We start from the raw sequence: 23,703 nt of genomic DNA, 5'->3' as shown, positions 1-23,703 counted from the left end.
GAGGGGCAGGGGAAAGGGGTGCACTGCTCTTGTGGTAGAAGCAGTGCTGTGGGCCTGAGAGAGGAAAGGGTACTCTTGCAAAGGGGATGATATTTCACTTCTGTCCCTCCTTCTTCCCCTCCAAACACAAGCTGGAGACTAAGGGAGGTGGGGCAGCAAGGGAAAGTTCAAGAGGCCTTATGGGTATAGGATATGAAAGGAAAAGATAGCAGTAGGGAAACCTATATAATGAAACCAAGCAGTGACTGAAGCCGTCACTAAGGATTGTGGGTCATGTTCATTTTGTTTTTCTTGTTTGTTTTTTTGTTGTTGTTGTTGTGACTTCTCTGTGTCCTAAGAGCTAGTGTCTTGGAATTGTTGTTTTTCTCTAAGCCTAAGGGTTTTGACCACAGTGGCACATACCCCCTGCCCCTGGAGGAGAGAAACTGCCTAAACTTCCTGCAGGCTGTGGCTGCTCTGATTAATTTACTATCAGATGAGCACATGTAATTGCCACCTCAAACCAGGAAGGACACAGTATGGAAAACTAAGATCTTGCTGCCTTGTTTTCGCTCCTCCCTCAAATGGAATCGTTGGGCTTTTTATGTAGGTTTTTGGGTGTAAATAAACATTCAGGGAGCTTGCTAAATAGGCGGACTTGTTTAATGGTGGTTTGTCTCTGAGGTGCTTTCCAGGCCTGGCTTCTTGTATGGTTTTGGGCCGAGGAATGTCTAAGGGAGGCATTAAAAACATTTCCTGTGTAACTAACAGTCTTCCAAAATGTGCCAGCTAAGTGTAGTTGGCAAACGGTCCTTGGGGTGCCATTTGTGACAGCTTGAGCTGATCTAAGCTGTGGCTGTTGTACACTTCTTGCTTTTCTTCTGTGCCAGCCGTCATTTCCTTGGTTTCTTGTCCACATGGTCAGCTGGCTCAGATAACTGATAAAACTGCTGGTGTTGTTGGGAGAGAAGGGAAGAGGGAGCGTAGTCCCAATTCTGATGGCTTAGGCTGCCTTGGTACCACCTGTTTAAGCAGCAGTTGTAATGTTGTGAGTAGGTACAAAAGCCTGCTATTGCCAGAAGAGATGCTCCTGCCACCCCCCTGGCCATGTGTCCTCACTGCTCCTTTTGTGTTGGCACACGTGTTCATTGTACCTGAGTTAGATCAAATCTTGATCCAGCTAAAAACTGTCTCGGGTGACAAACCTTTGTGCTGGCTTAGCTTTCCGAAGGTTTTGTGTAGATGAAAACCGGCAGTGCCTGGTAGATCTCCTTGACCTGCCCAGTGCTGCCTGTTGAGACTGGACAGCTATCCTATGACTAGTTGCTGGTTTTGTCACACACCATGCCTCCCTGCTGCCTGGGGCTGCTTGCTCTGGCCAAGCCTCCAAACCTGTTTCTGTCCAGCAGGTAGCTCTGTGTGTGGTGATGGTGCAGCTTGATCAGGGAAGAGAGGCATACCCTGACATGCTGCTGGGCAAACTGCAACACTGGAACTTCCATCTGGGTACGAGGAAAGGCTTCTTTACTCAGGGTGACCAGTTGCTGGGACAGGCTGCCCAGAGAGGCGGTGGTGTTTCCTTCTCTGGAGACATTCAAAACCTGCCTGGACATGATCCTGTGCAACCTGCTCTAGGAGAACCTGCTTTAGCAGGGGTTTGGACTAGGTGATCTCCAAAGATCCCTTCCCTCCCTGAGCATTCTGTGATTCTGTCAAATGCTGGCTGAGAGTGACTGTGGAAGCATAGCTTAACCTTTGCTGCTTTTAATCCTCCTGTCTTGGTTGTTGTTTCACCACAATGCCAAAAAAACCCTACCCCAAAACCTGCCACTGCAAACACCTGGTTAGTTTGCTGTCAGCTTGGCTCCCTGAGCTGGCTTAGTCTGCAGTAAGGAAAAATGTACAATTGCAGTTGAGTGGAGGTTGTTGGTGAAAGAACTCTGTTTCTCCTGTCTAATTCTGGGAGGGGGGTTACCTGTGAAATTTTCTACTGGCTTTTCTACCCTGAATCTCTGGGACAAATTTAGGTTAAGGAGTGACTGTGTGTGTATTGACTTTACAAGGATTTGGAATGCATTGGGGCATACTGTAATGCCTTAGGTTTGGTACCAGTATGTGCTGCTATAATGAAACTATAAAGTAATACTGGGTTTAAGTTAGTGATCCACCACAGCTCAGTCAGTCCTGAAATTACTTCAGATAAAGTGCACCCTTCATTATCAATCAATCAAATTTTTCAGCTACCAGTTCTGAGTAGTGCATGCTGTAGGAGAAATACTTCCCAAGTGTAAGAAGAGGCAGATTCTTTTTTCTTCAAAGATGACTAAGGTTTTCCTGAAAATTTCCTTGTATGTATTTTTAATACTATTGAGCTGAAAAAGGTATGAATTAGAGCCATTGCTTATATGAAGAAAGTACTTGTAGAACTGTTCTTTCTTTAGCCAAAGATGTCATGTAAGTAAGAGCACCTTTCCTGCAAGGATGGTGCAAACAGAAGTTGTGAGAGTTGAAGTTGCTTCTCAAGTTTCAGTGTCTCACATGGGCAGCTAGTCCCTAACCAAAACTTATTGTAATCTTTTTAAAAAACAAAAACCCCGAAACAAAAGCCCCCACAAGCTCACATTTTATGTATATATATATAGGTTGAAAACCAGCTGTTGAAATCTCTTCCAGGTCTTCAAATGTATGACACAAACATGTACATCTTGAATTTACAAGGTTCCATATCATGGCAAATAGCCTCAGTTTTGGTAACTCATATTATAGACATTTCTATTAATTATGTGTCTTTTTTTTATTTCCTTGCCCCACAGGTGTTATTTGCATTGTAGCATAGAGGCACTATGTACTCAGAGTGGAGATCCTTGCACCTTGTCATTCAAAATGATCAGGGTAATACCAGTGTACTTCACAGCTATCCTGAAAATGTGGGAAGAGAAGTGGCAAATGCAGTGGTGCGTCCTCTTGGACAAGCTTTAATTACATCATCTGTTGGAAATGAGAGTTTACTGAAAACGGACAAAGAAGTAAGTGCATTTCCTTAGAGATCATAGTTTCCTTCATGCTAGAGTGGCAACTCAATGATATTTTTTTTTCTTTTTTATAGCCTCTTCTATTTTCCTGTCTTTAAGAGTCCCAAGTTTTATGAAGTGTGCTATATTTTTAGGTTAGTAATCTACATAAGGCTTCTAAAAACAGCTAGTTCATAGCAACAGTGTACTTCATGACCTAGTAGTAAGTATTTATCTAAGCTACTGTACCAGGAAGTTCAGACTAAAGCAAAACAGCCCTCAAACAAACCCCCCCCCCCCCCCCCCAAGAAATTCAGCAGTGAAAACACTAATACCTTCATTTTTGAACCAACAGTATGTGACTTAAGAAAAAAAAGTTTTTGTATGGTACAAGTATTTACTAGAATTGGAAAGTCTTCCATTATGTCAGCTCTTGTGTGTTCTGAAGAGTTCTCTCTACAGGTTAGACTAAAGAAATTCAGGATTTAAGAGTGATTTGCCATTTGTTCATGATGTCACATACAAATTCATGATTGGGCGTTTTCTTGCAGTGTATGTTAGGTAGAATTGCCTGCACCACGTAATTACTGTTTTGTTGAGTTAGAACTGATGTGCTCTGAGCACTGTTTACTTGCTAACATTTATTTTTAATAACTTTTTGTTTGGTTAGGTAAAATGGACTATGGAGGTGGTTTGTTATGGACTGACCCTTCCTCTGGATGGCGATACTGTGAAATACTGTGTCGACGTATATACAGATTGGATTATGGCTCTTGTATTACCTAAGGACTCCATTCCTTTACCAGTTATTAAGGAACCAAACCTTTACGTTCAAAGCATTCTCAAACATCTCCAAAATCTCTTTGTACCGAGGTGAGTGTTAGGGCTGGGACACTCCTGAGGGACAAGAACTCGAAGCTGTGGTTGGCAGGTAACCTGTCAAAGAGGCCTGATGAGCCACAGAGGCTCCTGATTAAAATAAGACTGCTTTTGTTGCAAAGTTAGGAGGAAGGTGTCTCTCCAAACCTGTTTTGTAATTTTCTGTAGCAAAATGAATTGTTGCTGCTGTGTTTAGGTAATTAGAACTAAGATTGTTCATAGACGTGAATATTTACTGTTCTAACAACTTCCAAGAACCATTTCTATTGGATGACTGGAGGGTAGAGGGAAAGGTTAAATGGCATCACTGTTTGCTTTGTATTGTGGAAAACTGAGATAACTTAAGAGCACATCATGGCAATCTCATGCTTTGTTTACTCAAGACTTCACCACATTTCCGATGTGGTGGAGGACCTTGCAGCATGTGGCTGCTTTGTAACTGCATCTTGCTGCTTGTTAAATGGGCATAACTATGCTCGCTGTCTTTCACTGGTATTTTCAAAAGAATCCTGCAGAGGACTCCTTGCTATCTGACAACCTGGTATTACACTAGACAACCTTGGATGATGATGTTGATACACATACTTCTATGTCTTGGATGAAGTTGTGTTGTCAGAGTGCTCAAACATCATACTTTGTTTTGACAAGTTTACCTGCTTCTGTTGAACACATGTATTGGATAAGTAAGAGGATATTATTTAATAGTTCCCTATGAAAGAGTACTTAAATATTAGCCATCTAGAATTACTTCAGATCAATGTTTAGTGTATGTCTGTAAGTACCAGATCATCTGCTTTTGTCAGTATTAACAATGTATCATGGCAAGTGACCTGACCTTCAAAGTGCTTTGCTGCACTTGGATTGCTTAACTTTACCTGCAGGCTTTGTTATTAGAGGGCTTTGAATAATAACTCACACAAATTCAGACAAGGAGTTCATTGCTATTTATTGATTGCTTCAAAGTCTACCACTTAACCTTAGTTGTTGCTCTTCTTGTAGTGAAAAAGGCATTTTAATTTGCATTAAAAGATGGTCAGGGCAATAGCACAAATCTGAGGAAAGCATGCTTCTGGATTAGACTTCTACAGAAGGTTGTCTCTAAGCTCCAATATGTGCAGAATAGTCTACTGTCTGGGAACCTTTATACCCTTGGCACAGCAGAGAATTCTTCACTAGCATATGATCCCTTGACTGCTTTCACACCAGGGACTCTGGTAGCAGGCAGTTTAGTAGTCCTGTTTCTTGTATGCTGTTGGCACAAGTTGCCATTCCACCCTTCTCTCCCAGCCTTGTTGATGGAGCTTGATGCAAGGTGGTAGATTGCACTTGATGAATGAAATAATTAACATCCAGAGACAGAGAGGGCTGGAAAAATAATGATTTTAAACACTTCCCCCCCTCACCACTATGTCGTGTGCGTCATCCGTTGTTGTGTCCCTCCCCCCTCCCCCCGAATATCTGTTGCTTTCCTTTCAAAAACCTCTAAGATGTATCTGAAATGCTGGTTTTTTTTCATGGCTGCTGCTGTCAACACTTGATGTTAAAAGTCCCTACTCTTTTCAAGAAAAATAACTTCAAGTTTTGTCCTCTGTGGAACTGTGATCAGAATTCATTCCAGCAACTGGAAGACACTCTGTGATGGAAATGAAATGCAGAACTGAGTTGTGCACATCTTGCTTGAGTGAAAGCAAAGCTCATATTCTTCTGTGCCTGGGGAATGGAAGGGGAGAATAATTTCTGATTTTACCCAGTTGATGCAGGTTACTGGTGCTGATGGGCTCCTGTATAATACTTGCCCAGGAGCTCTTGTAGCAACCTGCATTGAACTATCTCCTGGAGAAATCTGTTCTTGTGTCAAAAACACTAAGCCTATGCCCTGTGGTGGGGTGCGATTGAAATAGCTTCCTTCTTCATCCTGATTTCCTGGAAACAATGTAGCTGTTGGTTTGGCTGTCTTAAAAGTGGTGGTCCAGAGTTGTGGTGAGAGTTTCAGACCCTGATGAGGACGTGTGTTTGGAGTGTGAAATGCAGTAGCCTTAAGTGGGCAGTTCAACCTAAGTAGCATCTCAGGAACATGTATACACCCAGTACAAAGCAGGTGTTTATAAATCATTGTTGTTTGAGTGCTCAGCTGAATCGAGTGAGAACATGTATAGTCCTTGAAATAGTGTGCTGAAAAATGAGAACATTGAAGGGTGGATGAGTCAAGTTGATTTTCCTCTGTTTGCTGGACCAACTAGAGAGAGGGTGCTTGCATCCTTCCCTCCAGCACTGACCTTCTGTCCACCCTGATGAAACAAGCTGTTCTTTTCTTGACATATTTGAGCAGTCCCCAGGCAACCTACAGGCTTTCCATCTCTAGCAACCCTATGATATTCAGGAGGTCTTGCAGGTTACTTAAGCAGTAGTGGTAGTTACTGTTGTCATATAAAATTTGTGCCACAAACTGTTGAAAACACAGAAAGGAAGTAGGAGAGCTCTCTTCCACTGCTTCCTGTCCGAGGAGACTGAGGTGTAGATACCAGCATCTTCTGTACAACTAAAATGTCTGGAATTGCTTGAGAGACCATAGAGCATGTGGCTGTCCAAGTATAATGGACTTGTTTTTGTGGTAACAACACTTCTTGTATGAAATCATGAGAACAATTCTTGTTGCAGAGAAGTGTAACTGTTGTGGTTTAACCCCAGCTGTTTGCTCACTTCCCCCTCCCCCTGCTGGGATGGGGAGGAGAATTGGAAAAAGGTAAACAAACCCCTTGGGTTAAGACACTTCAATAGAAGTAAAATATAATACTAATAATTGTAATGAAAAGGGAGGTAACAAAAAGAGAAGAATAAAACTGAAGAAAAACCAAGTGATGCACAATACAGTTGTTCACCACCACTTGACTGATGCCCAGCCACTCCCTGAGCAATGATCAACAGCCCCTGGTCGATTCCCCCCCAGTTTATATACAGAACAGGATCTTCTGTGGTGTGGAATATCTCTTTGGCTAGTTTGGGTCAACTGTTCTGGCTCTGCTCCCTCCTGGCTTGTGCACCTGCTTGCTGGCCAGAGCATGGGAAACTGAAAAGTACTTGACTTTGAGTAAGCACTACTTAGCAATAACTAAAACATCGCTGTATTATCAACATTATTCTCATACTAGATCCAAAACACAGCATTGTACCAGCTACTAGGAGGAAAATTAACTCTGTCCCAGCTGAAACCAGGATAGGAACCAAAAGGCCAAGTTCTGTAGAAATCCAGGTGTGAATCTGCAAAATGCTGCAACTAAAGTTTGCCATTCAATTGACTTTGTGGACAAGAGGAACTGTTAGATAGATGAGGACTTCAGAGCTGCCTTTATCAGATTAGCTCAGAATTACCCCATTAGTCCCCTTGCATATGGAACTCCTACATGTAAGCCTGCTTCTTATAGATTCCTTAAATTATTAGGGGAAACAGGTCTTGAAACAGGCTTTGAAACTTCAAGCCTGATCAAGATTAAGGATATCTTTTTATGAGAGTATTTACTCTGTTGTTGCTCAGGGGAAAAATAGTGCTATAAACAAGCCAGGGCTTACTTGTTCCAAGCTTTGTTGTTCTACAGAGACTGTCTGTTAGGATCTAGCACTAGCATCAAGCGACTGTCCTGAGCTGTGACTAGCAGTCTGCAATTTTGCATTAGATATTATCTTGTCTCTTTGTAATCTTGTTTCCGGCACTGTAATGCAGCATGTATTCTGTTAAGGTAAGAGATAGTATTTTTAGTGTGTGTCTGTCAATAAGGGATCTTGATGCAAACTACTATTCTCTAAGAAAAGCGGCTCTCTCTCTAGTGGATCAGCGTGTTCTTGAGGTGCCTACCATGCAGTGTGACTTGTGGGTTATACCACATTGAAAGTGTTTGGTAGGAATCTGATGATACTATTTACTACTCCAGTGGAAGGTAGTATTTTTAGGATTTCTTTTTTTGTTATCCCTTCAGAAAGTGGTAGGAAGGCTGAGGAAACAGTGTACAAGTTAAAATATGGCTTGCATATATTGCACACTCTAATTTGTAATCTCTTCTTTCACCTTTTAAACGTCTAGGCTTCCTCACTTTGTTTACCATTGTCTTCAGATACTGTCCGGAACATTTGCTGTTACTCTTTTGTACCCATTCTGCCTTGTCCCAAATTGACTGATGGGAAGAGAGCATGTTGCTTTGTGCTGTTTCCGCAACACTTCATGTTGAGTGACTCAGCAGTGATCATGTGGAACTAGTTGTTACTATAGGGAGGACCTTGATAATACCAACTTATTCCCTTTCTTCCTTACTTTTCCCATCATCCTTTAGTCTGATTTTCCTATTTCACGACCCTCTTCTAGATTTCTCTTTTTCTAAATCTAAAGAATTGGGGGTAAGAGTTGGATCTACATTTGCAAGGCAAAGAACTAGGAAGAATTTAAATTCATTTACTAACAATATTTTCTCTTAATTTTGCCCCTTTCTTTCTGAATTTTATATGTAACAACTACTGATGTCTCAACTACATTCTTATTGTTTGGTCTAAGGTGAACTCCTTTGAGGTAATGGGTTGTACTTGCTTCAGTTAGTGTTCACTCTGGCGGTGACTTGTGTGTCACGTAGTGAAGAGTGTTACAGTACATCTTGTGCTCATTAAGGCAGAGTTAAGATGCTTAGAGGCAGTGTTAGGGTGCATAGAAGCATATTATCTCATATGCTTGGTTCTTGTTCAATAATATTGATGTTTCCTCTTGTAATTGCTCAAAGTTCAGATTCTTGTATGTATAACTTTATCATTCTTGTTTAGAGACTCAAGTATTATTTTCTTCTCTTGCAGGCCAGACCCAGGATCTAGTCAGATGAGACTGTGCTTGCAGGTTTTGAAAGCTGTCCAGAAACTGGCTCACGAATCAACAATTATGGCAAGAGAAACCTGGGAGGTTTTGTTATTATTTCTTCTTCAGATCAATGACACTCTTCTAGCAGCTCCAACTGTGCAAGGTTCATGTGCAACTTCCATTTGGTACAATTATGGGAAAAACCTTTAGCTCTGCTTGATGTTGAACTGCCAGGGGGATGGGAAAAACCTGGTAAAAGCTCTTAGTAGCCACCAAAGCACAGTAGCTCACTCCAAATTAGTCTATAATATTCTGAAATAAAGCATTGTCAGAAAAGACTGAATGATTTAGAGCTGAGTTTTCTTAAACATAGTTTTGCAGAACAGTGATCTGTACAGGACCAGTTCATGGTGAATGGTTTCAGACGATGTTATTCCCTGCTTGTTTCACTGAAGCTCCTATTGTCTTGCTGTTTGGCCTGCCTACTGGAAAATAGCATCATCAGTTTATACCTATTTTTTTTAAAAAAGACATCAATATAGATAAAGGCAATAGAAGACAGCCTCAGATCAGCGAATTCCCAGTGTCCCTTGGTGACGCATGTATGTGGCTTGTCTTTATATATTATGCTTCATCTTGTGAAAACAGTAGCTGGCCATAGGAAGCCATCAGGAATCACTCTTAAATAAAAAATGATAAAAAAAACCATAATGGACTTAAGAATCTTTACACACTTAAACTGAGAGCTCCTTGGGGAGGTATTTGAAGTTATTTAGACTGAATACTCACTAAAGGCATGCTTTATTTCTGTTATAAGGTGGTATTGCTGAGAATCTGGCTGAAAAATTAATTGGTGTGCTGTTTGAGGTGTGGTTACTGGCTTGTACACGGTGCTTTCCAACACCACCTTACTGGAAAACTGCCAAAGAGATGGTGGCCAACTGGCGACATCACCCTGCAGTAGTTGAGCAGTGGAGCAAGGTCATCTGTGCCCTTACTTCCAGGTAGGAGAAATCCCATGGAAACAAACGCACATATAGGGATGATCACTGTTATACGTGGCTTTTCTCTACAGTTTATTTTTGGGAGGCGCAGCAATCCAAAAGTGACTGAGCAAAGCAAAGTGAGAGCTCTTGCTAGTATCCTTGGCTTTTACTGTTTGTGTGTGTGTCTTCATTCTGCCAGTGAAGATCTGAATTGGATCATCTCTGTTATTGTGTAAATCTTAGCATCAATCTGATATTTAATACTTCATGGTGTGTGTGTATATTAGTCTCCATCACTGTGACTTTCATCATGTCTAGTGAATAATGAGTCATAAATATTAGTGTAGCGGTATAGTCTGTATGTTTAATAGTGGTCACCACCAAAGATATTAGGTGCTTGTTACTACTGCACGTTGCTTATTTGAGGTAGCTCTTCGCCTCTGCCTCTCCTGCCCTGCGGAGCTGTGTGTGCTGTAGCTGCCTGGCTCTTGTGCCCTGGCAGTGGGGAGGCAGTGGGCCAGAGGCAGGCTGCAGGCTCTACTCTGAGCAGTGGCAATCTCCTCCAGAGAGTGTTGGAGGAGATCTGTACCAAGCACTGCTAGACATGGGAACAATGGAGGGTTCTGTGGGCTGCAGGAGAGGTTAGGCTGTAGTAGAAGGCCCTGAACGGTGAGGGGAGTCTCAGTACCCTCAACACTGTGGTCTTTGTGGTATACAGTCTTTGCAGGACACATCTTAGCCTTCTGGAGGAAAGAACTAAATTAATTGTTGAGAAGTAGGGATCTGGGTCTCTTCCTTCCAGCGACACCAATAGCCATTTCTATGGAAGTTCAAAGATTTATTAAAATTGCTGCACTGTGGAAAAATTCAACAGTATGCTTTTCTGCTAGGGTTTATATTAAATCCAAAAACTTTTGTTTTTAAATTACCTGTCAAAATTCCAAATGTGGATGGATTTTTCCAAGTTATGCAGCTACTTGTTAAACCTGCGGGAAATAAAGCTGCAATACAAGTTCTGCGGATTTCCCATCCTATTTCTTTAGCTATTTTTAGTTCATTAGATATAACGTTGCATAACAGAAAATATTTTCTGATTCACTGATCTGAAAAGAACAGTTCTGTCACGTGCATTGGTGTTCTGCTCCATGCATGATGCCCACACTTTCTTCCACTGTTGACTAACAGTCTTAGTTCTGTGGATGCATAGTAATCTGCAGGTTTTCTGTAATGTTTTAGTCTGCTGTTCAGTAATGTTGGTTTATGCCTAATGCATAGAAAGCTGAACTCCTCTGAGGCTAACTTAAGTTCAGTGGTATTTTAAATTGCACTTTTAATGCTTCAGTGGAGCTCCAGCTTCAAACAGTTAAAAGTGTTGTTTTTGTAAACTGTTTTCTGTATTGGGTTATTAGCAGTAAGCTGAGAGTGAACATCTCAAAACTATGGAAAATTATATTTGGAAATCTGTACACATGTGCAGTGTTAATCTTAAGGATATGACTTCATAGCAGGATGAAACTAGGGTCTTACTTGTGTTGCTATACCAGTAGATATTATTTTTACCCATTTAGGGTGCTTTAAGTGTATTTTAACTGCCTTGGATGTGTGGATTACAATTTATTTCTGTTTTCAGTCATTATTGAAAATGTCCCAAAGTTCAGATAGCATTCAGCCATGTTCCTTGAAAAACTGATTTCTTGCAGCTCGTAAGGGGACAATTGAAGTAGTGCGGTCTGCTGCAGAACAGAGATGGGGGGCATGACTTTGCATGGGGTTTGCCCAGACTCTTCTGGGTTTATCAGAGCTAGGTAATACCTCAGCAAAAGTCTTCTATGGGGTGATCCCTCTGGGGCACTTAATGTAAATGGGTGCTGGGCCATACTGGAAAGCAGTTACTGCCTGGTACAGGTGTGTGTATTTCTGGTTTGGACCTGAAGAAGGCCTCATGTCCTAAAGTTCATTTACTTTTCTGTCCAAGCTAGTTACTGTGGTAGACTGTGATTCTAAACACACTTTGAGTGTTTTTTGCGTTAGTTAGCTGCAAGTTACTGTGGTGCCCAGTGCTGGGGGAAGTGGAAGACTGTAATTCAGCCTATTTACAGCTGGCCTCTAAATCCAAAGTTACACTTTTGCTCTCCTCCGCTTTCTCTTTGTTGTAATGCCCTTATCTCTACAAATCTATATGGCTTTATAAGTGGGCAATGACTAATGGGACGTTTCTTGTCCATTACAAGCAACTTAAGCTTTGAAATAAGGACATGAAGCAAAAGATGGTGCTAAAAGTGAGTTTACCTTAGGAAAAAACCTGATTTCTAGGAATTCTAGGGTATTGAGGAAGTGCAATTTGGATCTCTTCCATCCTTTTAGGGAACACCAAGGTTATATTGATCAGGGAAATTGATCTCTTAAGTTTGCAAAGCTGGGGATGACCAGGGGTCAAATCAGACAGCAGTGGCTCAGTGCAGCTTATTGGTGACTGGTCAGGTAGTTATAGCACTTCCAGAGAAAGATCTCAGTTTATCTAAGCTATTATCCTCATGACATTGCATTGCTGCGAAGCCCTCTCCGGGCTCGCTCTTCAGTGTTCTGCAACTCCCAGCTTCTGCAAAACATAGTGTATCTTTGTGGAAGAGCTGGCTACTCTGTGGATTGTAAACCCCATGCTACTTGTAGGATGGCATCGAGTGTTGCTCAGTGTGCTGGTGTAAATTTTAAGTCACCAGTAACTTGGAATTTAGACCTGTAACCTAATGTGACTTGCTGGTGTCATTGAATGCTTTAACAAGCCTTGAGGATAAAGGCTTAAATTCCATTATTATTCCCCCTCCTTATGTAGCATCTTGTCAGTTATGCATGTGCTGCTGTTAATTGGTAACACCCCTGGGTAGACAGATGGGAGAGCTGCTATAGGGTGTTATGACTTAACAATTTTTTGATTTGGTTGGACATTTGGGCAAGCTCCAAGGCATGTACCCTTCAAACCTTTAAGGCTGCTAAATGACTGTAAAATGGGGATCTCTAGGAAAAGTTGGGATGTTGCATTGTTGCTTGTGGGCTCATCTGTGGACTGCTCATTCCTTTGTGGCTCGAATGCACTGTTAAATTTTTGAGGAGTATTAACTGAATGACAGATCTGTCTTGACTTGCTTTCTAGATTGCTGCGTTTTACATACGGACCTTCGTTTCCTCCGTTTAAAATTCCTGATGAAGATGCTGGTCTGATTCCTCCTGAAATGGATAATGAGTGTGTTGCACAAACTTGGTTTCGCTTTTTACATATGCTGAGGTATTGTAATTACAGCCATCCATTGTTTGTATTCTTGCATCATTTCTATAAATCTGCATGACAAATGAAAAATTTCTCTGGAGATAGCTGAACGAAGTGCAAGAAACTTGTACCAGTGCCCTGCAGCAGTTCAGGGCAAGGCTGTGAGTTCAACTTTAAACTCTTTGACTCTTTGAGAATGTAAACCGGTTCATTTAATTAAAAAGTTTTTAGCTATTTGGCATTTTGGAGGATCTGAAAAACAGGACTTCAATACAATTTTGTTTCTCAGAGGTAGTAAACAGGAAAAGCAGAACAATAGCTCCAAGAGATGTGTACTGCTTCCATTTATTGTCCAGAGTGTTATATTTAACCTACAGAAAATTATGTTAAAAATGAATGTATCTTTGTTTTTATGAAGAAAGCTATACAGTTAATTTTAAACATCCATGTTATTTTTCCTAAAATACACGACTGAACTAAGTGGCATGCTTGTTTTCAAAGATTCTTGAGAATGGCATTGCATTAATCTTCTGAATGGCCAGAATATTAAACTTTTCATCTAAAATGTTATTTACTAATTAAAGCTAGATAAAAGTTAGACTGTTCAAAGTCTACTTCTAAATAACTACAAAAACTCTGTTTTTCTGCATTTGTGATGGTAACATCACAAGTACTCTTACTCTTCAAATCTGGAATTGCTGTTACAGGATTTGAATTGCTTGGGAAAAATTGGTCAAACTTTTATAACCCATCCCTTTCTTGTCACTGTTTACTGGCAATATTTAATTAATTGCTTACCTTTTAAAAATAATTTTGGCCATGTAAGAACCTCTTAAACTGAGTTCAAAAGACATCAAAAGTAATTAGAATAATCCCACAGTTGCAGTAATATTATCAAGTGTGTGCTCTGGTTCCTTGGATCTTAAAATTAAGTATATCTGGGTAACTTTTGAAGTGAAGGCAATTAAGTACTGCCAACACAGAAAGTGAAAACTGACTTCCTGTGATAGTAACAGCTAAAAATGCATTGGTACTGGATGTGTTATTTAAATGTCTTAGACTGTTATATGAAGTATTTTTAGAATCCTAACAGCCATTCTTAAACTGACTGAAATATATTTTGTTCTTTTTGTTTGCAGTAATCCTGTGGATTTGAGTAACCCAGCCATTATTAGCTCTACCCCCAAATTTCAGGAGCAGTTTCTGAATGTGAGTGGGATGACTCAAGAACTGAATCAGTACCCCTGCCTTAAACATCTGCCTCAAATATTCTTTCGTGCCATGCGTGGGATCAGCTGTTTAGTGGATGCATTCCTAGGTAATGTTTTTGTCTTACCTGTGGATAGCTAGGAATAGTAACTTAATTTATTCCCTTTAAATCTGTCTTCTCCATAGATACAGCCATAACAATTTATCATTTGCAGGTGTATCCTGGAATGAATAAGGAAGGGACCTCAGGTCACTTTCAAATAACCATCTGCATACACAATAGTGATACTTGAATGCGCAAAGTTGATGACCTTAGTTTCAAATGCAAAACAAAATGATAAATCTGAAGTCCAAAATAAAACCGGCTGTCCCTTCCCCAAACAAGGCAGCTTTCTTTTTTTCATGTAATCAACAATGCAAGTGTTACACTTTTAGTGTGTTGTGAGGGCTGGCCACTGTATTTATAAACTTTGTGGGAACACCTCTGTGTGATGCCTGTTTTCAGAAGGTGCTGAATTTTGACTGTTATTTTCAGATCTTTATATTACAAGTGCCAGTTTCACATGGTTTACAATTAGTGAGTCATTAGTACTGCTGAGAAGAAAAGCTCTGTTTCTCTGTGTAATGGTAACTGAGTAGCTCAGATTTAGCTGAAAGGTAAAGTAGATGTAAGCACTGACTGGTGAATTTTAAGTAACACCATATAGCACCTGAAATCTAAAGTGTTATTGTTGGTATGCTTCAGACTTATTAAAAATTACTCAGAGAAAACATGCTATTGTAAACTCTGTAGAGCTGCCTGTCTCCTACTGCTTTTTTGCTTAAATGTATGCAAACAAATGTTGTCATCTGTCAGAAGTGCGAGCTGATGTGAGACTGCAAAAGACTTGAGCAGATACGTAAACTGTTCAGAAAAAAAATTGGCTGTGGAATTACTGACAGCTTTTACATCCTGTTTGTCTTTTTAAAAACCTGAATGGTTTAGTCCTTTTAAGCAAAGCATCTTCAGTGTCTCTTGTCTCACTGAATTACAAGATTCTGATCCTTTTTACCAGAAATACATTCTTTGTTTCTTAAAAATATTGCAAGGAGAAGGTTCATCAGTACCCTATTCCCCATTGCAAACAACTTTTTGTCACTGTAGATTTCACTTTTGTAGAAGTAGCTTTGTTAAAAAAGTTACAGTGATGTAAAAGAGCAAACAATAATTTTTCTTAAGCTGTAGTATTGAACTTTGAAGCCTCTTGTGTCCGCTGTTCTTCCACATGTCTTGCCACCAATTTTAAGGAATTTTAATGATCACATTTTACTTGTAACAGATGTAACACAAAATATTCAGTAGTCTGTCAAATTATATCATGATTTGTTAAAGGAGGATTCTATATAGGCAGTATGTGGCCTAATCTTACGAAAACAACCTCCTTGTGTTACTCCGTCAAACTCTGTCTTCTTACTTATGATAATAGGATTTGGCATTCTGCACTGAAACAATTTAAACAAAAAAGAAAAGTTCCAGCTGAGCATTGGTAGAAGGTGTTCCTCTGAAGTGTCTTTTATTGGCTGTGAAAACTGAATTGAATTTAAAAAAAACCAACTGTTAAATTGAGTATGTATTGAGGAAAACCATGCTATATCCAGAGGTTTTGTGAAAGTGTGATTGATAATTAATTTACAGTGAAGAAAACAGTTTGTAATGTAAGACTTGTGAAGGGGCCATCTTGCAGTGGAGGCAGAGGAAGAAGCCTCTGTTAGCTTTGCACAGTGCATGCACCTTTGCTGAGATGGCTGTTGCAGTGAATTCCTCTTGGACCTTAAAAATAGTCTGGGCTTCTTATCTGAGACTTTTAACTCACTAATGGTGTGGTAGTCCTTTTTGTGTTCTGCATCTGGGTGCCTGAAACTCCATTCCCAACGGTGATCACATACACAACTCCTTGCCTGGATGCAGTGGCAGGGGTATGTGACTATATTGGGCATTGGAGTCTTCCACACTGACTGGCTGTGGAGTGCTTCTGTGGTCCCCTGGCAGGCCAAACTCTCCTGGTAAGCATGCCAGGAGCTTTGCTGTCTACATGAACTTCACATAGGATGTTGAATCAGAGACTTCAAACCTCTGAAGATCTCATGTAGCAAGATGAAACACCTACGGTGATGGTAGTTCACAGGCAAAGACTGCAGACTATGATGCACTTGGGCACAGGAGAGCTTTTGGTGAAATTAAATTCAGGCTGTAGCTGTGGATGTGAGTGGGCTCAGGCAGACTTCAGAGCTGCAATGTGGACCCCTTCAGCTAAGACTAACAGGAGATCTCATTGCCTTCTAAGCCAAGTGCCAAAGCACATGGCGTTCATCTTGCACTGCCTGACATATTCCTACATGTGTGTGTTTGGCAAAATGCTGCATCCTTTTTTTCCAAAAAACTGTACCAAATCAGTAAGTTTCATAGTTGACACTCTGCTGTCTGTGTGGAGTGTAACACTAATGGTTGTTACGCGTGAGGTGTAACACTAATAGTTGTTCCATAATGTGTTATGAAAAGTACTTGTATGCTTTAACATGGTCGAAAGAATCTGTGTCCAAATCTTCAAGCACACTGCAATTCCACCCTTAATTTTTCAAATTGGATGTGAGAGTGGTGACGTTCATTAAAATGGGAAGAGGTGGTGTTTGTCACTTCAAATTTTGCAGAGGGCTAGTTGCTTCTGATTCTGATTGGGAAGAGTAGGTTTATGCACCACAAGTATTTCCCTGGAGCTGGGTAAAGGCTTATCTAATGTCCTGTTGCTGCCAGAAAAATTATAGCTTGTTCTACTGTCTTACCCTATCTCTTGTCCTGACTTAGTATTTGACTGTTTAGCAAGCAGATTCAGCTTGCCAGACTAGCAGAAAACTGCATGGTGGATGGGTTTCATCTTAATTTAGTGAGCTAAATTGGCTTTAAAGGGTCAGACATCTTAGGGATGTCTCAGAATGGGGTGTAGGAGATGTGGGTGGAAAAGAAAGGCAAAGGTGAGAGGCATCTGAATTTTGGCAGGAATGAGCTGTTAACTTGGTTTTGGCAAATGAACCTTGCCCCTTTCCCTCTGCCTGCTTCTCGACTTGGTCCTTCCGTGCGCTGTTTCCCATATTCTTGAGGTGTGGGATTCTTTGGTGTTTTTTAATCGTTTGCTTATCTAATGTAAATGGGGTTTTCTTTTGCTTGTGCATTTATTTCTGTTAATAGTAAAAGGGGAAAGATGTTTTTCTTACTGCTGTTGTTTTGGGGGGGCAGGGGGGAAAGACAGTGTTATTTACGGAAGGCCCAGATGTTTACTAACTGGGCTGCTGTGTGTAAGTGTATGGAATTCTTGCTGAAAGCTTGCTTTATTTCTTGATCTGCAGGCATTTCACGACCCCGGTCAGATAGTGCACCACCCACACCAGTAAATAGGCTGAGTATGCCCCAGAACGCTGCTGTTAACACCACTCCACCCCATAACCGAAGGCATCGGGCAGTGACTGTGAATAAAGCAACAATGAAAACCAGCACTGTAAGATTTCATATCCTGTGTTTAAGTAGCTGACCCTTTTGGTAGCTTCCTCGATTAGAAGAAGTAATTTCCTTGTATCTGGGAGCTGATATATTCTTCTGTTCAAATAGATAACTACTGCACATGCTTCAAAAGCGCAGCACCAACCCTCCTCTACTTCGCCACTCTCTAGCCCAAACCAGACAAGTTCCGAGCCACGGCCACTACCAGCTCCTCGCAGGCCAAAGGTTAACAGCATCTTGAACCTCTTTGGATCGTGGTTATTTGATGCAGCATTTGTTCACTGTAAACTTCATAATGGAATAAACAGAGACAGCAGCATGACTGGTAAATATTACTGAAAAATATATGTACACTGTTTCCTTGTTCTATAACATTTCCTACCTGCAAGATTAACATATGCATAATCAAAAAACAACCAACCAAAAAAAAAAAAAATCTGAAGTGCTGTATTGTGGTTAACCCCTCCCAGCTGAGACAGCACCTGTTATTAGCCAAGCAGGTGTCTGGGGGCTTTAAAATTTAAAAAATTCACTTTTTATTATTAAACTCTCCCTTGCTGTAACAAGTATGGCAGTTCCAATTATGCTAGTGGGGAAAATTTTATTAAGTGAAGGAAATAATGTGATAAGGGTCCACTTCATAATTTGAAATGTGCTTGAGTATCTCTGAGTAATAGCAGCTTTTTATAATGCCTCTTCAGTGTTTGAAAAATTGTCAAACATCACTTCAGATGCTGCACAAAGTGGTACTTCTGCTTCTTTTTGGAGTGTGTTATGAAAACAGATGTCCTTAAAATAGTGAAGTTGCTGCCTTTCAGTGACAGTTGCTACATGTTTCCATATATGGCCCAATACTTTGGTTGTCTTCAGTCTTTAGCTGCTAGATTTAGTCTCCTATGCTTTGCTCAAATTTAGATGTTAGATGTTTTGATACGTGATGGCAGAATTAATGTGCTCTGCTCAGAGAGGATGCTTTTAAGCACTCTTCTTCCTTTTGGAGATAATATTCAGGAAATAATAAACTTTCCTTTGTGTTTTTCCTGTTCTTCATGTAATATTTTGAATGTCTGCTAAATTCTTTCAAGAGATCTATCTATTAAGAGCTCGCTGGCCTAAGTAAGAAAAATAGGAGGAAGAGGTTTGTTGTAGCAAGTTGGGTTTATAGTGGGACTTGACAGCAGAAGTTAAAACTGATGATCTTCCTTGTTTGTTTTGTTACAAATCCCTGTTGGACGCAATGGGTTTAGGATTTGGGATCTGTGAAAGATATTTTTAGGTACGCAGCACATGGTTTTTGAAAGAGTTCAGTCATGGATTTTTGTGGCAGGAGATTCAAGTCCCTCTGTAAAAGGCCCATGTGGCATTAGTAGGAAAATAACTGAGCTTAGGAAGGAGTAAGGCGTAATTTGAGGGTGTGTTCAGTTCCATATGCAGCTAATGTATTTCTGTATCTAATGCTTTTCAGATTGATTGGATCGTGTTAATTTTAACATAACTTGTATCTTGAGCAGTTTTGATGAGGTGCTTGACCTGAAAAGGATGTCAGCTGAGGTGCTGTACAGTGTCAGCTGTAAACAGAGGTGTTATGATCCTAGCAGAAGTACACAGTCATCCAAAATCAAAATGATTTGATTTCTTTGAAAGGGGTTCCAGGGCCTTCTGTTTATATGTGCAGTGTCTTAGGTCTCCTAACAGCAGTCGGAAAATTGTCATATTGGTAGCCTTACAAAGGGACTTAACTAGCTCCCTGAAAACTAAAACAACTATTTGGAAATCACTAGATTCTGTTCCTCCTCCATGCCCTTCAGAGCTGTCCATAGTAAGAGCAGTTTTTGCATGTCACGCATTCTGCCGTTCATTAGTAGCAGTAGATCCAAGGGAAACGTTGATGGAGACCCAGAAAACTGGCTGTGTTATGTCCTGATTTTCTAGCAATTTGTAAGATGGAATTAACTTACAGAATTCAGTGCAGTGTTTTCTGCCCTTCCAGGATGCTGTGAGTGTTGTTACTGCTGTGTAAAGTACTGGTCACAGCAACTCTGTGGCAGGCTATCAGAAGGAGAGCAAACTGAAGGTGGACCCATAGTGCTGAAACAGTAGAGACGTGCCAAAGTCCAATTGCCTGATTAATCCTTTTGTATAAATCCTTTTGCCTAGCCTTTCCCTTAGGTGGGAAAATGTAGCAAGACTTGTAAAGGGCTAGGCTCCTGCAGTTTCTATTGACTTGAAGCATCAGTACCTTTTACATCAGGTTTAAGTCCAAACTGAAAAGCTTCTGTTCTGGGAGTCTGATCTGTGAAGCGTGATGCCTCCAGGTGAAGTCTTTTCCTCCTTGAACAGTGTAAGGCAGGAGGTACTGTGCTGGACTTATGAGGTGGGCCAGGAGGATTGTGTACTGTGGTTCCCCTCCATCACACAAAGTGGGGCCCATCAGTGATAATCAGACCTGCATGTTGTGCCCATCTGCCTGTGTCTCCCTATGCTACCCGATATAGATATGGCTTGAAGAAAGATGGCAGCAGAGAGAGGGGACAATGAGCTGCCACAATCCCTGCCATTAGGAGAGAGGACAAAAAGAAATCTGCTTCTTTTTGGCTGCAGGTTGGCTATATCTGTGTCTCATGGTCCATCTGCTGTCCTCTGTAGTCTAGTAGAGTAACGCTTTTGCCACTAGCTTGAATGTGCTTACTATGTTTGACACTGCTGTTGGTAATCTTTGCATTAGTCTCAGGAAATGTAATTATTTTTAGGGATGCTTTAAATATTTTATGATTGGGAAGTTTATGCACTTAAAATCAGCTTTGCCATGTAGTGTTGTCTCCCACTGGCCCACACGCTCTGTTTTTCTTTTAGGTCTGGGACTGCAGCTGTATAAGATCTCAACAGCTTTAAAACTTCCTAATGTTCAATTTGTTTCAATGCCATGCAGTTAAGAACTTATTCGGTCATAGCTGTCTGTTAGGATTTCTCTATTTTGTTGCTGGCTGAAGGACTGAGGACCACTTTGAAAAAGGAAGAGGTGAAATACCTTGACACAGATTGCTCCTTGGTCCTGCAGAGAGATCCCCTTCCCCGGGACACCTTTCTGGAACACTGCATTTTCTAGTGTGTGTTTCTCATTCCTCTTCTGTCATGTGATGCGTTCTCAATGAGCACCCATATGACATGATTTCTAAAGAGGTATTCATGAGCTAAATGTGAGTGCCAACCAATATGTTGGATGAGCTGCATTCCCAAGTTCTAGTTCAGAAAGTAGTTCAGTTCTTTAAAATGAACCCTGCTGATTCACATGACTAGCATATTGTCCTTCTGCCATGTCGCAACACAGGTCTTTTTGATGAGCTTTAGGATGTAAAGAGCAGTTGATTCAGGCTGATGTGAATGAGTACCTGTCTACCCTTGCTTTTCTCCTTGTCCTGGAGCCTTACACATCTTACTACTTGAACTATTTAACCTCCAAAAAGGAAGTAAAGAAAAATGACTGGTGGAACAAATATGCAATTTCTTGTAGGTTCTGAGATGAAAAATATCTGGATGGATGGAGGTGTAACCAAACTTGCTCTGCTTGACCCTGCTTTGCCCAGAGGCTGACAGTATTATCACCAGAGGTCCCCTCTAGCCTCAGCTCTTTTCTGATTCTGTCGGTGTAACTGCTGCCCCACTATTGTTCAATCTTCTGTCACCTTCATTGGTAAACGTTTTGTACCAACCCTTGCATGGTTCAGGGTAATTGTTGGTGTTTCACATTTGTGGTTGCTGTGGTTTTGTCTGTCTCTGTTTGGGAAGAGAGAGAATTGTTCTCTCCCACAGGATTTGCTGGAGGTCATCTGTTGTACTGACTTGAGTATTGATAGAGTTTATTACCTGGAAGGCAGTCTTCCTGTTTGCTCTTTGAGTCCTGTCCTTCAAGACAGTCTTGTGGTGGTGTTTGGATTCTGAAGCAAAACAGCGATCGTGTCATGGTTGGTGTAATACTTCTGTGCCTCAAGTGTCCTATATCACGTTTTAGTTTCTGCACTGAGACCTTGTTGGGGGAGCTTTATGGCTTTCTAGCAGGCAGATAACAAACATTACTCTGTATTATGGTGAGAGAGGAAAAAATGTGTTTGAAGATGCATAGTTGGTTTGAAAGGAGTTGGATCCTGCTGATGTCTTTAGAATTAGATGGCTGCATGGTACTTATTTAGCTGTTAGTGTAGCATAAATTGCTCCCTATGATTGGTACTGCAGAAAACTCCTTCATATGAAATTATCTATGAAGCCTTTGTGAAGTTAACCCTGAATATGACAGCTCTGGGGTTTGTGTACATGTGCCAACTGTAATTTCATTGTCAGGATGTGCTTCAGTTAGACAAGCTTGGCCATACACTGCATGCTGATGTTAGTTGCTGTCCTCAACAACTTGTGAGAATTGGAAGAAACTCATTAATACCTCATGCCAGAATTTCAGCAACTGAGTCTTCCAGTCTGAGGGGCTCACTGTTAATCCTTGTACCAAAAGAAGACAGTCATAAGCCTGCCAGCTGTGTGTTTTATAGCAGCTGAAGGAGTCTCACCTAGGTGGGTTGCTGGTATCGCCCAGGTGCTGTTGGCAGTGGGGCAGTCTTGGGGTATAGTTTTAACCTCATCTCTTCTGGCTCTGTCACTAATATTAATGTCCCAAAGAGTATTTCTGCAGGTCTAGGAGCAAACTATGAGAAGGCTTGGTTAGGGCCATGCTGAGTGTTGCTGAGGGGCTTGGTCACAGGTCTTGATCTGACCCTGCACATTCAAACAAGCAGCTGTTAAGAGGTGGTGGCACTCTCTCCTGGTACCTGGCTGCAGGAGCCTTTCCTCTCTTCTTTTTCTGGAGATTGTTTTTGAGACGATGATATTTCTGGTAGTGTTCTGCCTTCTGCTTCAGAAGATTACTGATTGAACTGGTGATCAGGGGAGGTATGCTTGGGTATCCTGGTTGTTAGTAACTTGCCTTAGGGAAGATGGAGCTGTAACACCGTCAGGAATTCATGGTTTGGAAGCAAGATATTGCTGTGAGGAGACTCTGCAGGTAAGTAATGTTCCTACTACAAGACGTACCCCAAGTCAAGGAAGCCTTAGGATAGCCTAGGGTATACTCCATATACAGTGCAACATAGGGAAATGTACTTGAGCTGGGAAGGGTTAATACATCCTTTTAAAGAACTGATGTACACTGATATCAACAGCTCCAAATCTTGGTAGTATTTTGTAACTTTTTGTTCATTGTTTTGCATGGTACTTTCAAAGCCATAATTTTGGACCTGAATGCCAATTTCCTATGTGTTTAACGAGCTTGCTGTATCATAAAGCTTTTAATCTATTTTTTAAAAAAGCTAAAAGCTTCTTAACTTATATTACAATTTCACCATCTTAAAAGTATTTTATAACTACTGCTGTCCTTTGATTTGTTTCCATTTTATTTCTATTATCTTGCAGCATCTTTTATCCAAATTCTTCTTTCTTATAAATCTTGTAAGTAGGAACCAGTAGCTTTTCCTTAATTGCGGTCATGCTTTTCTTTTTCCATAATCCCATATTTTATTTGTAAATTCATTCTCATTGTCTCTTGTAGCTTTTGCACTTTTACTTGAAAAAGACAAGTAATCTTTTTGTGTGTGTTTTTGAATGGGGAAGATTGTTGGCAAAAGCAAATTAATCTGCCTGAATCAGTCCCATCTTTTCTGTACTTTAGTCTGTGATCATGTCATGAGTTTCAGGACTTTGCACTAACCATGGTTTGTTTGTTTTTTTTTTTTACTTAAAGCTTATTTTACAGACCTAGTGTTTGATTTGTATGCATTGTGCATGTAGTGTTTTTTTCCAACTACAATATATTGCTGGATAGCTTATTTAGGACAAAAAATGGCTCATGGGAAGATGCATAAAGATTTGTGCTTATTTGTTACTTATGTCATGAAAATTTGCAAGGTAATAATAGGTTAAATGATGAATTTAAAGGCAAAAACCGAAGAGTAGGCACTTATCATAAGGAC

At 40.7% G+C, this 23,703-nt stretch overlaps 1 protein-coding gene across 3 annotated transcripts in view; it reads left to right on the top strand.

Annotated features, from left to right (window-relative positions):
* The window catches only part of RALGAPB (Ral GTPase activating protein non-catalytic subunit beta), a 65,469-nt gene that overhangs the window by 4,565 nt on the left and 37,201 nt on the right, over positions 1-23,703 (top strand). For 2 of the 3 annotated variants that reach the window (XM_055813726.1, XM_055813725.1), the window contains exons 2-9: positions 2,793-3,005; positions 3,661-3,863; positions 8,700-8,863; positions 9,518-9,704; positions 12,838-12,969; positions 14,091-14,269; positions 17,542-17,690; positions 17,801-18,017. In XM_055813726.1, the coding sequence (XP_055669701.1) occupies positions 2,823-3,005; positions 3,661-3,863; positions 8,700-8,863; positions 9,518-9,704; positions 12,838-12,969; positions 14,091-14,269; positions 17,542-17,690; positions 17,801-18,017 (1,414 nt within the window). In that variant the 5' untranslated portion in view covers positions 2,793-2,822. The remainder of the gene's footprint in view (positions 1-2,792; positions 3,006-3,660; positions 3,864-8,699; positions 8,864-9,517; positions 9,705-12,837; positions 12,970-14,090; positions 14,270-17,541; positions 17,691-17,800; positions 18,018-23,703) is intronic. The other variant, XM_055813727.1, reaches the window with a different exon arrangement.

Source organism: Falco peregrinus, chromosome 9 (genome assembly GCF_023634155.1).
Source record: "Falco peregrinus isolate bFalPer1 chromosome 9, bFalPer1.pri, whole genome shotgun sequence".
Lineage (NCBI taxonomy): Eukaryota > Metazoa > Chordata > Aves > Falconiformes > Falconidae > Falco > Falco peregrinus.
This window is presented reverse-complemented; position numbering and strand designations above follow the sequence as displayed.